At 53.9% G+C, this 15198-nt stretch overlaps 2 protein-coding genes across 2 annotated transcripts; both read left to right on the top strand.

Annotated features, from left to right (window-relative positions):
* Window positions 1–656: 656 nt before the first annotated feature.
* Window positions 657–4103, top strand: AYL99_09148 (hypothetical protein; the record flags this gene model as incomplete). The annotated part of the gene is made up of 3 exons (XM_018840655.1): window positions 657–869; window positions 914–1148; window positions 1210–4103. 3 exons carry the CDS (start codon window positions 657–659, stop codon window positions 4101–4103), a joined length of 3342 nt encoding a protein of 1113 aa, XP_018690402.1.
* An 8417-nt stretch (window positions 4104–12520) lies between these two features.
* AYL99_09147 (hypothetical protein) lies at window positions 12521–13795 on the top strand (the record flags this gene model as incomplete). Its single annotated transcript, XM_018840654.1, has 3 exons — window positions 12521–12650; window positions 12706–13047; window positions 13095–13795. The coding sequence occupies 3 exons, from the start codon at window positions 12521–12523 to the stop codon at window positions 13793–13795; spliced, it is 1173 nt and encodes a 390-aa protein (XP_018690401.1).
* Window positions 13796–15198: the final 1403 nt, after the last annotated feature.

The following is a 15198-nucleotide window of genomic DNA, read 5'->3' as shown; positions in this document are numbered from 1 at the left end:
TTGAATGTATTGGTATATGGTTTTCCCCCTTCTGTGTGATCTCGTGCGGCTTTCCACGCGCGTTTCGGGAGATATCTCGGCATCCCAATAGAGTATCAGTTGCTTTGTGCTCCAGCCTTGGGGTTCCGCACCTTGCCGATCAAGCGCGACATGGGCGTTCTAGATGACATCAGGATATGTCGTAGACCGTTTTGTATCGCTTGTGATCGTGACGCCAGAAGGGCTTCAGATATCACTCAATCACGTGGCCTGCAGCCCGCTGACATAACAGTCTCGCTGTCCATCAACGTTCCCACAAGTTTCATCCAATTTATCCTGTTCATCATTATCTGAGCAGATGTCCCCATTCACTCCATTCAGCCCCCATTAACTGACGCCTGCAAGACCCTCATGCGACCTTTTGCCGCTTGGAGCAGCTTAGAAGCTTCGACCGACTAAGCAGCATCATTGAATGGCGGCCTCCTCTTCCTCCATTGCCCACACTTCTCCATCGTCTCGATCCTATTGCGACTGAAGGCACATTGCATCAGAAATCTACCAGAGGTCTCGGTCGTTTCCTTGTCAGAAAGCGGTTTGCCCCTCCTCTCCAGCTTCAGGGACGAACAAACCCCCTCCGGCCAATCCGGTTACAGGTGGCCAATTATTAATCATCCACCATGAATCTATTGTCGCGCATGACTTCGAGCAAGGCGTCTCCAGAGAAGGAGAACAGAGGGAGAGCGCCGACCGAACACGATGCTGGGACAACAGAGCGGGTGCCCGAGGATACCAAACCATCACTGTTTCGCCGGCTGAGCAGGAAGACCAGCCGATCGAGAGAGAGAGACGGCCACGCTCAGAATGAGACGTCGATTCCACAGCCGACCGAGGTGAGTCTGTAATGTGTTGCCTGGCAGAGCGGGCTGACAAGAAGGGGGTAAAGGTGCACCATCAGCGAAAGGTAGCGCCTGCAGATGTGGGCGATAAAACCATTTCATCAAAAGTCGCTGAAGTCCCACCGGAGCTCGGTCACCATGGCACCAAAGTGAATCCGTCGCCTCATGCAGACCACACTGAGGCTCCCCATCCCATCGACCCCGTTTCGCAAAACACAGCTGCCTCACTACGCAGGAAGAACGCCGAGAGGCTGCAGACCAATGTTGAAGCAGGTGAGGATTCACATTACAGGTCTTCTGCCAGGCGCACATCAGTCTAATGTTGAAGGCGCAGACGGGCAGCCGAAAAGCAGTCGCCGACCTGCAGGCTTGACCAAGGAAGACGTCGAGCGTCTGTTCTCCGGGGCCCCTCAATTTGTCCTCGAGAAGGGCCGGAGGGGCCGTTACTTCCCCCAGGCGTTTTTCCCATGGAACAATGATCTCGAGATATCTGATCTCCAGGACCGGAGATATATCAAGCATGAAAGCTTCGCCCTGGCCACGTTACACGCCCACTTACCCATCCCCGATGAAGTCAACTGGAAACCAGGAATGGCGCCCCCCGTCAAGAAGGAGGGTCTTGAACTGGGAAAGCGGCCGATGTTTGAACTCGGAATCTTTGAGCGACCGAACATGTTGGGCATCGAAGGTCGGGAGCCGGGCACCGTGGGCATGCGGTATTTTCTCGAAAGGCCTGTTGCAGATGGCCAGACAGACGAAAAGATCAAAGAGCACGGTAAAGACGTGGAGATTGATCTGGCCCTCGCAAATGCGCCCTCGGTGGAAGCCTTCAAGATGCTGGCCCTCAGCAGAGAGAATGAGGAATTGAATGCGAAAATCGGCAAGCATGCGCCTGCCCAGGAACGGACCAGACTGATCAAAGAAGGTCCCCACGCGTGGAAATCGGTAGGTGTCCGGGATATCAGCATGGAGGCCTTGGCCGAGAGGATGGATCAGATTGGCGAACTGCGCAATCAAGTTCTCGACGCGGGCTGGCGAGTCACAGTCTTGAACCACATTGACGCGGCCCAACTCTATGCTCATCTCTTCAGTGAGCTGCTCTATCCACCCCATCGGGTGCCGGCAGACGCCAAACACGGCAAGACATCTCTGAAGATCCAAATCGAAGCGTTGGTCAAAGTCCTGACCACGCCTGGTGCATGGCTCGATCTGAGCGCTCCCGAGGCGCGCTTGCGGTTCGGGAAAATCCTCCACAGCCGGACGACGCGACATGACCATGACACAGGCCTGCTGGTCATCGACCCGGAGCGCAAGTGGTTGCTCATCCAGCTTCTCCTGGCTGTAGAATTGGTCATTCGCCTCGACGCCGCTCTGAGATTGGGTGTGGCACTCCATGCCGAGCATTTTGAGATCAGCAGCGAGGAGATCCACCATTTCAATAAACTGCGCAACCTCAAGGTCGATTGGGATCTTGTAACGGCCAGACGGTTCCTGTTTCTCTCCTACGTCAAGAGAATCCGAGGGAGGGATTCGGCTCCCGTATCGCCAGTCCACACTTTGGAGCGGCCTCTGACTCTCAGGCAGAAGTCTTCGGCTGATCACCACCATGGCCTTTTCGGCGACCTCAGACACAAGATGAGGCTGGAGAGGTCCGAGTCGGAACCACCCGTGGTGCTCGACGCCTGTGACGTGGCCATCATGGCTCGACAACCGGCTGTCATGGTGGACGGGCTCTTTCGCTTCGCCACCAACATTGGGTGGCCGCGAGGCGAAGAGCTTCACGACTCTCTGAAGCACAAGCTATGCACGGCGTCCGTGGAAGAGAGGGAGAAGCTGCTCATGGATGCGATCGTGTGTCCTGATGACAACATCGTCGCGACTCACCCTGTCAACTTAACCCCCTCGCTCCAAAGTTTCAACGTCGATCTACACGCCGCGACGCCCTCCACCGTCGGCGGCTGGCTCTCACACAGCTGGCTCTCGGGCTTGATCCTCCCGGGAACCTCGATCTGCGATATTCTGATGTCTACGCTGCTTGAGAACGATCCGAACCCACGAACTCTCCAGGATCTCGGCACCGCCAACATACCGCTGCGAGGATCGGGCTTCATCCTCGACGGCTCCTCATGGTGGTCCAAATCCTGCATCGTCGGGCGGGTCATGGCCCCCATGCAGGGCGCAAAGGAGTCCATGGGCTGGATCCACACGCCCAGATTCGTGCCCTTGTATGAAAATACCCGCGAGCCCCTCAGCAACCGCTGGGTGAAGATCAAAACTTTCCCCGTGCCCACAGATCGCGACCGGCCTAGGATATTCGACGGTGACAGGCTGGCCGAGGATTCGACTCCGCTGGGCAAGGGCAAAGGAGGGATCATGGGAACCGAGTTCAGTATGGTAACGGACCATGTATTGCTTGACGCGGGCATGCCCGAAGTCACTGTCAAGGATATCAAGGTCCATTTATCCAGCTCGGATGCTACAATGACATCTGCAGAGCACCCGTTGTCGGCGTGGGCCCAGTTCGATCTCGTCCTCGCACCACCGATAACACCGCCATCTCCATCCTCCTCTCCACGATCAGCAGACCCCCCAACCATCGAGCCGTCACTGCTCCAGATCCGCTACGGCCTGGATCGTGCCGTGTATTTTGTAACTTCCCACCCGTGCCGCCTGCCCCACGGCCACGCCACATTCAAGCCGGGCTCTCTGGATGCACATTATGAACAACAACACCCCAAGCATATCCGGGGCGTGGCGGAACACATTCCTGCCCATCCACTGCACAAGACGTATGCATACGTGACCAAGACACTGGCAGAGCTTGTCCAGAATCCCGAGTTGGACCCCCCGAACCCGACGCGAACAGGCGAGGAAGGGGTCTGGGTCATCGATGCTCGCAGCCACGGTTGCTCGCCTTACAACTCCGAGACGTCCCTGGCAGGCGAGACGCCCACACCGCCGCCCACATCAGCGACAGGGACAGAAGCCACCGCCGGCCGCGGCGCCGTCACGTCCCCTAAAGTCCACCTCGACTATCTCCAGCACTACCTGCACGGGAGTAACGACCCGCAACTGTGGAAGAAGGACATCCTCGTGCGGGCGTGGTGTGCCGAAAAGGGCCGCAACGCCATCGTCGCCAGGGTCGGGCGCACGTGCTTGCCTTGTGCGATCCGCGAGGCCAAAGCGCTCGAGATCTCGGTCATCATCAGGGTCGGCATCAAGGAGTGAGTGAGTGAGTGGTACCCTCTTGTTCCAGCGCTCGCCGGGCGGGGGTGGCGGATGGATTGATCATGAAGAGATGAAGAAACTGGTGAAGTTGGAAAGAAACGAAGAGTAATGGAAGCGAGGGCTAGCAGCACCTCCCCCGCCCCCCCGGGGCTTTCTTTTTTCTCTCGCGCCGCCCGTCTGGTCTTGCCCTTCCCCTGCAATGCTTGGACATGTGATCGGATCAGGCCTTGGACATGACCATGGATATGAAGGAGGAAGACAGGGACAGGGACAGGGTTAGCGAGTGTCATGTCTCTCTCTCCCTCTCAATCCGACTCGCCATGCAAAGGAAGAAGCAAAGAAGGGAAGACCTAATCAGCCCAAGGAATTTCTTTTACTCGTCGATTGGGCCGGTCGGTCAGTCAATCAGTCAGTCCGTCGGTCGACTATGATGACGGCACGGCGGGAGGACGGGGAAACGCAAACTACTATACTATTCACGAATGATTAACGAAAACGAAATCGCAGGGAGGGAGGCAGCAGGAACTCCCTTCGAGGAACAAAGGGACAATCGAAGGAAACGAACGCTATATATCTTCCAGAGAGAAGTTTGGATCTGCTTTTTTGGGATGTTTTTCTCTTGACTTGGAGCTTGTTTGCCTAAGCAATGATATTTCTTGGAATACCGCGAATGATACTCGTTAATACAATACAATACCTGACATACCCTTCCCCTGTTGTGTCTTCCGTGCTGCAATATATGATCTTGATATGTGCACATGTTTTATTCATTCTCCAACGGGCAGTGATATCATTCAAAAAGAAGGAAGCATAGGTCACGATGGGCGAGCATATGGAGAGGGGAGTGGTTCGGAAGGAATCGATAATCGAGACGATCGTCTCCTCTTCCTGAACGGAGGGCAATCTCGAGCTTCACAGCTGCTGCGTTTGTGAAGCGTGCAGTTCGGAGAGTATCCAGCGTCCATTGCGCGATCACGTTTGTTTAAACAGTCAGAGGCAGTGGGAGACGAATAAAGGCGGAAGAGAGAGAGAGAGAGAGAGAGAGAGATCGAATCATGCCGCCATGGTTGAGCACTAGCTAGTTAGCATGCGCTCCTCTGTAGCCATCTACCTTCCCAAGAGTCCCAGTGAGTGAGTTGAGCGGTAAGTCCCTCTAGCAAAAAGAAATTTGAGGGTAGCCTAGGTAGCTGAAGTCTGGTCGGCACGCCGGCCGTCTGCTCAAAAGGACACCCAAGCAGATTGGCTGGCTGGCCACCGTATTTCTCCACGGGCAATCATTTCGAAAGGATTTGTAAACCTGAATGGAGCGACAACGTCGTCCTTCCCTTTTGGAAGGGTATCGGGCATCCCGACCCTTCAGACTGGGTAGAGAGGCACGCAAATGCGCAGTGTGAACGTATGACACACAAGGGCCACAGGGTGTTTTGATGACGGCCAGAGTCCGGTTTGCCTGTGGATCGCGATGCTCGGCACCTTTCGCCGGCATGATTCAAGGAGTCATCTTGAGAGGGCGAGCCTGGCGGGTCAGCTGCGAAACTGCCTCACGTACCGAAGGGCATGGAGACGTCGCTCGCAGAGCAGCGACCAAACTGCAGGAGCTTGTGGCTAGTGGTCTGGCAGATGCTGCCTGACACCGCAAGAGAACAGCAGATCGCACCGCCACTGCCACGACCGCAATGACGATGCATCTTCTTGAGATTTCTCATCCCACCTACCCTTCTCGTGGCACGTGCAAGATGACGCTCCAGAGCGCTCCGCAGAGAATGTAGACGTCAGCGCCGTCCTACCCGCAGCAATGACAAGACACTGCCCCTCGAAATAAAGAGAAGAGCATGCAGGGGGCTCAGCTAGAAAACTGAAAACGCGAGACTGAGTGGTGGAAGTTTGAGAAAATCGATGGGTCGAGGACCGCAACGGCGTCAACCCAACGTCCCTGGCTCCTGCAACCTCGAGCAACGCTTCGCTGGAACAACCAAAACTAAGTTGCCAAACTGAAGGAAGCTGAATGCTGTACTCAGGCTCGCGGAGGCGCCGTGAATCTAGAAGTCCCCGTCTGCCTTGGTTTGTGGCCTGCGATGCTGTGCGCAACCTTGATTGATGTCTCGTAAGAGTCCAGGAGACGGGAGAGTCTAGACTCTGTATTCCAAATGCAGTTCGGGCAGGCTAAGAACTCCCCCTTTTTACCTTCATGTGATGGTGAAAGCTAGTGTGCAATTTCTGGTGGCAGCACGCGTTTGGAGGAGTTTGCTTTAGGCTGCTTTGATAGCTTTAATTGTGGTGGCATTCCAGGTCTTAGGACTCTAAATTGTACGAAGTACTGGTGGTTTGTTGTTCATTTCGAACATCTGGAACAACCACCTTCGGGTGTTTTACATTTGAAAGGCCGCTATCGGAAATATTTGCCCTAGCGAATGATACATCCAGCGTCAGTAGGTGAAATGAGGCACTTTTTGGTATTGTCGAGGTGACTGGGTCGGGTGCTCAGTGTTGTCAACGGGCACGCGCTGCATGGTGATGTTCTAGACCAGGGAGATCATCCAACTTTCACAAATCGCGTGAATAACTCGATGCAGTCATAGACTATTCGTGCAGGCTTAGGACAGGGACCAGGTTGGAGTCAGGAGCGTCAAGGGGTGCTTGTGACACCATCACCATGTCCCTGCAGTTGGTCGTGTTCAACGGCCGTTCGCCACGATCGTTTGAAGATCAGAGGATTTGGCTTCGAGGGCGAGTGGGCTCCTCAGAGCGGGGTTCGGTACGGCGTTCGGAACACCTGAGTAGTAAATAGCTTAGCTTTGCTTTTGTGGCTGCGTCAACGGGGCTAGATACATTTGTGTGAGCTAGTGGTGAGCCTGGAGAGGAGAAGGAGAGGAGACCTGGCCTAGAACTTCGATGGGAGTCTTTCAGAGCTGTCCACGAGGAACCAGCAGCGAGCTCAAAGAATCGACGAGTGAAGGAGCACTCAAGTCATTGACTATGCGGTAGAAAGAGAAGGAGAAGAAGAAGAAGAAGAAGAAGAGGGAGAAGAGGGGGCCGCAGGCAAAGCAATTTCTAGCGGTTGATTGCACGTTTCGGGAAGAGGAAGGAACCATGCGCTGCCCCCGTGGATCGTCTCAAATAATGCCCTGTTCTTGTCCCTCTCCCCATTTTTGGTATTCTTTGACACGACATGGGTCTACTACCCTCATGTCTCAAAAAGACCTTTTCGTCACAACTTTCCAAGGCAGGCTCCAGCTGGCCATGAGGGGCGTTTCGATGCTGGGAACCAGATCGACAAACCCAGTAAGAAAGCGCTCCATGGTATCCAGATCGAGCCCAATCAGAATCATTGCCACTTGGCGAATACGCAGTGCTTGCAATGATCTGCTCTGGATGTCCAATGGTGCGTCGTCTCTCTCTGCTGAATGAAATTGGTTGGCTGATGGTGAATGACGCATTGCAGTACCCATACCTACGACGCCTTGCGAGCCACTCTATCCACAGCATTCAAAAGAGGGGGATGGATATCTTGAACAAGTACTCCATAGGTAACCTCGTACATTGGGTGATGATCAACACGCCCCCTACACGGAGGCACTCGTGCACATGATAGCACTCCCTCGACCGTTGATGAGAGACGCAACCCACCCGAAGCCCATCCTTCTGCGGAGAATTCTATCTTGATGGCCGAGCTCGGTTGGGATTATTTGCCGGTACACGTCCTAAAGGAGTTTGACCTGGGCCATCAAGCTGCCGGGTCAAACCCAGAAATCGTCTCACCCGCTCGCGTGTGCTGCGCCGGCATAGTCCCCCGGAGACAAACCGCCCTGGGGACTGTCTTGGATGTTCCTTTCAGCCACCGAGATAATAAAATGAGACTCTTTGACGTGAAAACCCAGACGAACGCACGCTAAGTGTAGTATTTTTGTCTGCGCACAAAGTTCCAGTGAGCTCTCTGGCGGGATTTGCCAGTGACAAACAATTGCTGAGCTGGTAGGATAACATGTCGATCCTCAGTGTTGGGAGAGGATGCGAGGGATAGTTCGACGGTGCCAGTCCCTGAGGTCAGGCATGCTGAGAGGCTGGAGCCGAAAGTCGGGCATCAAGGAACGAGTCTTTCGCTTCTCCCGCATCCTGAATAGGCGGAGGCCCTTGGATTCTAGCAGGAAAGTGGTCTGATGGTTGAATCTGCCACCAACGAGCCCACTAAACTCTTTTTTTAAAAATAGATGACGGAAGCCTCCAAGAGCTCGACCCACCAGGTAATAGTAGATATCCCAACGCACCTTCGTATGGCAGACCAGGAGTTTCCTAAGCCAGTAGTCAGAAAGAGAGAGAAAGGGTCGTCGGGGGTAAAACCTTGCCCTCTTCCGACCAGCAGAAGTGGATGATCGCTCTCAGCTTAATTTTTGAGCCCCGAGTCGGGCATGGATTAGCGGTGGCAGAGGTTCTTGTGGCAGAGTTGCAAGCTGATCACTTCACATTGGTTCGTTTCCTGCAGAATGAGGCGGTACTGCCTGCGAAGATCGACAAGGGAGCTGGCATCCAACTTGTCCCCCCTGTTTGGCCACTCTGCCGAACTCCGAAGCGTGCAGGAGGTGTGTCTCTAGTAGTACCGTATTAGACGACCTCAGTGCTGCCCCCGGAGTAATTGGTCGTCGGCAGAAAAGCCTATTGAAATACGGCCAGACGGCACCAACAATCTCGGAGCTGCCAGTGATGCCGCATCTTCCAAGTCCTGCATAGCCAGAGGCGGCCATTTGCCATGATTTGGACCATGCGCAATCAACCACACTTTGGCGAAATCGGGTAGATGGGAGTAGTCGGTGTTGCGGAACCTTTATGGTGCCTTTCAGTGGTGGCCCCCGTGTTGGCGCCTCAGTAGATTGAAGAAACCACATGGTAAGATCCAAACAGCGTTGAGAGCCATGAGTTTTCCGAGGGGCGCGGATTAAGCCCTGAAGACCCGCGTTTGAAGTGCTTTTCTCTTGGTGGATTTCTCTGGGACCAGTATGAAGCCCTTGAGCCCTGGTCTGTCCTCGCAGCTTTCTCAGGCATCCAGTTCCCAAATTCTTCAAACTACGTGGTCCAAATCCTGGAATAGGCATGATCAGAAATGAGCGAAGACGCAGTCGCAGTGCTTCCAGCGACCCCGAGCTCGCTCTTCTCACGTCTCGTCTGGAGAACTGTCAAACCTGTAGCTCCTACAGAGGGGACGTGGTGCTCATTATTGCCTCCTAGAGCAAGCGCCCCAGGGTGCTTGATCCACGTGGAAAACTGGTCGCCACTTGGGCAGACGTTGCAGAAACGGAGTGACGGACGACTGCCTTTGGGTTGAAAAAGGTGTACTGGTGCCGCTATCCTTTAGGCCTGCAGAATGTACAGGGATGTGGGTGCGAGGACAGTAGCTTTGAAGCTACCAACCATGCCATCAACTGGCAGTGCACCGGCCCACGATTCCGTTCAGTCTAGAATCCCTGAACAGAGTCCCTGGAAGATCTGGTTCCAGGGGTTCGGGGGAGAGCCGCATCAGACACCACCCCATTATCGTGGGAGTTTGTCTGGAATCTTTTCCCACGGTGGTTGTGTCTCTCCCCAATGGTAGCTCCTCAGCCAATTCGCCTCCGAGATACGAGCAACGGTTGGCCTTTTGTTCCGTTCTCCTCCGCAATGACACTGGTGTCCCAGGCTAAAATGAATTATGCCACGAGGGGCAATGATAGTCGCCATGCTAAGCGAGGAAGTCAGTTGAACGAAAAGAGAGTTGCCACTTCTGCTCTGCCCCCCAAACCACTTACGAGGCTCCCTTAGGCGCTGAGCCATGGTTCGTCACCGACCTGGTTGCGTCTATCTCGGCCAGCACGAGGCTTTGGCCGAGTTGATGGCTGCGAGTGGGTCTGGGATGGACTCCACGCAGTCGCACACACGCCACCTTCTCGGCTAAGACTTGCTGACAAAAGGGATACAGAGCCTTGGTGGTGACGTGAGTGGCATTCAAAGTGGGCGGATCTTGATGCGCCTGACAGGTACAGCGACCTAGTTCACGCAAAACGTGGCATCTGGTCCAGTCTTGCCTGCACGTATAGCCGCCCGCCCCCAAGAACCTCGCAAGCTCGCCGTATTTCTTCGCGAGAGAGACGTTGGAACGAGTTGCGACCTGTCTGGTTCCAGTTAGACTGAGCCTCAGCACGCATGAAATGTCGGGTTTGGGCCTCGACTCACTAAACAGGGGTATCACCTGCCATGCGCCCAGCGAGCTGGAAGTGGGCAGAGTAGAACAGAGTTTACTCAAGACTTCCTTGGCCTCCACCATGACCCTCATACATGGATAGCCGCTCTTCAGATCATGGACTTTGAGTGGAGGAAGTTCGCTCCCTCAACCGAGCCATCCGCACCTACAGTAGGGAGAGACCAACTTCCACCCCGTGAAAGCCACACAAGACTGGCGTCCGGTGGCGCTAGCTTTTGAGGATCAGCCCAGTGCTCTCGGGGCTAAGTGCTGGTAACCCCAGCTCGGTGGCTCAAGTGGAGAGGAATCCAAGGCGCTTTCGCTCGACACCGAAGCGACATTGAAGATCAATGCACGTTGTCATCCGTCAGAGCCGGTTAGCTTGCTGGGAAAGTGTCTGAGGTCTAGCTCGCGAGTTACCCTATCGACTACTTCGGACTTGTAGGGCCTTGTCGTAGTCTCTTTCGAGGCGTTGCACGACGACGAACAGTAGCTGAGCTTTCCAGTCCAGAATGATAGTGCCTTCGCTAGCAGCAGAACCCGGCCAGACGTCGGGTATAAACCACTTTCCGGGATTGGTCTTCGAGTTCCTGAGAGGTATGTCGCGTTCGTATTTGTCGTTTCCTTGGGAATCCTTTGTCCGGGCGCCGTTGTCAGCTCTTCATTGGTGGAGACAGGATGGTGCAGATCGTTCCTAGAAACCGAACTTCCTGGTAGCTCTGTCTCGGCACCAACGCGATACACTCTTGCAGGCTAAATGATGGGCATCATCATCATCCCCCACCCCCCGACTTTGACCAAGTGCTGTCGTTGCTTTCTTCAAAGTCGATCCAGGAAACTTAGAGATGGTCAGCCGCACCCACCTAGGGACCCCTTTCAGATATCTAGATCTTCAATATCCTCGTTTTACGGGTGTTCTGGCCTTTTGGAACGTAGATGGAATCGAATTGTGGCTTTTCTCCGAAGTGGATCTTATGAAAGACCCTGGCCATTCAGTGAGAGCCATAGTCTCCAAAAGGGGACCCAAAGTCAGGCATAATCGTTTGGGGGTTGTTCTCGCATCTCGCCGGGGCTGGCCCCGTCTGCCTTGGCTCATTAGGGAGTACGTCGTGCGATCACCCATCCGCTTCCTCTGCAAGCAACTTCGACGCCTAAAAAAGTCAATGGCGCGAGCGACTGGACCCGTATCTTTCCTCCACAGGTGGACCAGGTATCTGGTTCTCGTGGCTTTCATCGCCAGTTGGGAGGAGCTGGGGGTCCAAACTGCCCATGCGAGATTCCGAACCATACCTTTTCTGCACGATAGTGAGAGTCATATACCACCTGTCATGCATGTTGGAGGCGCTTGTCTTTTTCGTTGATTCGTCTGTTGCAGGTATCCGTGTCTCTCTGCTGTGGCTGGTCATTTCTTCCGACAATATTTTACGATCCACGAAGAGGGAACCCCGTCCTTGTGAACTTCAGTTCCCTATCCCTATCACTGGTCAGTCTGCTGAAGCCAACTTTCAGGGCAAATCCCGGTCTATCCCCATCAAGAGCCCTTTGTTGAATCTGACTGTCCTTTTCATTTCTCTTCCATCTCTCTGATCTGGACGCCGGGGCGGCTGACAATCCTCTCCACTCTCTGCACGATCGAAGGGGTCGTCTTAAATCTTGATCTCCTGATGTGGTTGCGTTTTGTTGACCCTTCAACAATAACGATTGGGGACCACTTCCGATCAATTCCTCGAGTAATATCCCTGTCTGCTTTAGCATTCAGTGCGACGTGGGAAGCACATTCCACACCTCTCTTCTCCGATGCGTGGTAGATAGCACTGCCAGATCTGTGCAGCGCGAACGGTCTTGGATTTAACGAGGTTCTGGTCGCTGTGGCTTGCAATTGTGTCCTCGTTGCAGCATCTGAGTCGCCGCAGGCAAAACCAGCGCTGGAACCCGTCAATCAACTTGCGACAAATCAAGTTGGGTGTGAATTCGACTTCTGCTCCACGGTACCAGTGATGTTGCCAGTCTTCCCCGCTCAACAGCTCGACGAGAACAGTGGTGGAAGACGAGAGACCAGAAGCGATCATCGCCCAGCCTTTGTGTCGCGCAGGTAGTGCTCGTCGGCGAACCCAAAGAGATGCAAGAGGGAGGAAATAATTTCGGGGCTTACGCAGAGGGAAGTGGTTCTGCGCGAGACCAGTCTGGCTCCGAGATTGAGCAGTTCAACATGCCTGGTTTGATCCAGAGCGGTAACTCATCGCCCAACGTTCGCGACATGGCGGCAGAAGGACCACCTCCGTCACCGGCCGATAAGAAGAGGAACAAACTGGGGTACCATCGTACTGCTGTCGCTTGCGGTCAGTCTTTGTATCTGGCTTCCCCATGCGCGACTCCTTCTGACGAAGTACTTAGTCCATTGTCGACGGCGCAAGATTCGTTGCATATCTGATTATAACGACCCTGTAGGCCGATGCTCAAATTGCATTCGCCTTAAAAAGGAGTGCATTTTCTTGCCAATTGACCCGCAAAATCCGCCGACCACGAAACGACAACGCTCAGCGGCAAAAGCGGGGGATGGCATATTCAACGAGGGAGAGGCTTCAGTCGCATCGTCCTCTCCAAGTGGCATCCTAAGAAGCAACTCCATGGAACAAATGAACTATGCCAGACATCCTTTGGATACTCCTCCTATGTCCAATGAGAGCCCCGGGCTCTCAGGGTTTCATACAGGCACCAGATCTGTGCCTGTCCATAGTAGGAACAAGATTTCGACTGCGTCTTCGAGTGTTGACTTATTCCAGGCTTCGATTTCGGGCATGGTTACGATCCTACTCAACATCAGCGTTTACAGCAGCAGGGCTACATTCCGTCTCCGTACTCACCGAGGACCTTTGACGGGGATTCGGTAAATCCTCAATTCTATCAGCATGCGCAGCAGCACCCATATGGACACTCAGCACCCACGCCATATTCATCTGCATTTGCACCTGGTTCCTTACCTTCCACAATGACAACGATCTCCCAAGAACAGGCATATCCGTACCAGACTTCGGTTCCAAACGGGGCTTACAATTGGGCAAATCCTCCCTCGAGGTCGATGTCGTCTGACCACACTGACGAACTGTCATCTGGCTTCCCCACCCCCTATCGAACAAACACGTACCCGTCTTTCGAAAGACCGATGACAGGCCAGATGCAGCAACTACCCCCGACTAGTTCGAGCCTGTTGCCAATGGGTATAGAAAGTCAGCACACTTCAACGCATCCAAGTTTTCCAGAACAACCCTCATATCAAACCGTGCAGGGCAATTTGCAGCAGGGATGGACGGCGGGAAATCCTGGAGCATTGCAGCAATCACCTGCATCTGTCGACCGCTCATATTCTCACGGCTGGTATCAGCCTCATCCGGGGATAACAAACATGCAACAAGAGGAGGGACAGCCTCATATACTGCCTTCGCAGATTCGCAATTCACGATCCAGTCAGCACAAGCCCGGCTGAAACTTGCTAATTGTATCAATATCAATCACCGAGTTGCCTCAAGCCTTCTTATCCCAGTCGCTTACAGCAGATGGTGCCCTAGCTCTAATGCCTATAAGCTCGACTCGCACCGTTGGAATCTGCAAAGATCTGGGTGATATTGGCTCTGAACGTGGACGCCCGTGGTGGCTGAAGGCGTGATTCATAATCTTGAGGGATTTATGAGCTCGTCAAGCAGTGAACGACTCATATAGTCCGGCCATCTCCGCGACGAACCAGCTTTGACCGGGCCAGGATCCATTGACTCTCTCGCTTTGGTTCGGCGGAGCAAAAAGCAGAGAGGAGTTGTTAGGGGGACGAACTTGAAATGAACCCCTGGACCTGGAACAAAGACGGAGCTTCGAGCTTTTTTGACAGGGGGCTGGCAGAACACGTTGAGTTCTGAGCGTCGAGGCTAAGGTGCCAAAGGGGATCCGAATCCATCGGCAGCATGAAGTCACATAGTGTGTTGAATTCTTCTTCGGCTTCCGCCACTGGCTGTCTCAGAATGATCTCCATTTTGACGCAACGTCGATACCCGAATAGCTATGAGGACTCAATATCTTGTGCACTGTTTGCTGCCGTCCTCGGCAACGTGTCCAATCTTCTTGACCTTCTTCCACGTCGTTCGAGACTTTGTCCGCGAATCTCTCAACAAGATCAAGTGCAGGTTCATCGAGTCGTGCAACCGCCAAAAAAAAGACCATCTCTCACCCACGAGGTTCCCAGCGAAAACCTTGTACTAAGTGTCAGCGGCAAATGGACGAGAGGTGGCCTGGAGGACGTCCAATTTACACCGACCTCAACATGACCAAGCGATTTTGGCGCCAGACGGGCGCTTATGGGTTTTAGACTTGCAATGAACATGCGGGAACCTTGTTCAAGTGTGACTTCCCTCGTGCAAGCTGGCTTCTGTGGCACAATCACCACAACGACCGCGAAACACCACAAAAATGGACAGGGGTGAGAGCTGCGTGGGACCGCCGGTCACTGTTCGAAATGCTGTCCTTGACACATAACAGGTTATCTGATCAGCCATGGAGTGCCAAAGGTGCCCACAAGAGGCTGCGTTTGTCTGGAAATGTCTCGGGCAAGATTGGATTCTTTCCTTACGGGCTGGAGAGCACCTCAAGGCTGGTTTGATCTTCACGGATCGGATCAGGGCCCATGATTGGGTGATGCAGTGTGGATGAAGTGTCCTACCAAGAGGGATTCCGGTGTGACGGCAGAATCCATTGGTTTTGAAGCAGAAGTGACTTGACTTGACCATGTCATCTGTTTGGTGGTGGGAACATGATTCGCAGAGCGCGAAAAAGGGAACGAATCATGTCAGTCACGTGCTACTGCTACGAAGCCAGCTTCAACCTCCTTCACTCTCTCCTGCG

This window comes from Fonsecaea erecta (assembly GCF_001651985.1).
Source record: "Fonsecaea erecta strain CBS 125763 chromosome Unknown Scaff8, whole genome shotgun sequence".
In the NCBI taxonomy this organism is placed as follows: Eukaryota; Fungi; Ascomycota; class Eurotiomycetes; order Chaetothyriales; family Herpotrichiellaceae; genus Fonsecaea; species Fonsecaea erecta.
The sequence above is the reverse complement of the archived record's forward strand: the minus strand, read 5'-3'. Positions and strand labels throughout refer to the sequence as shown.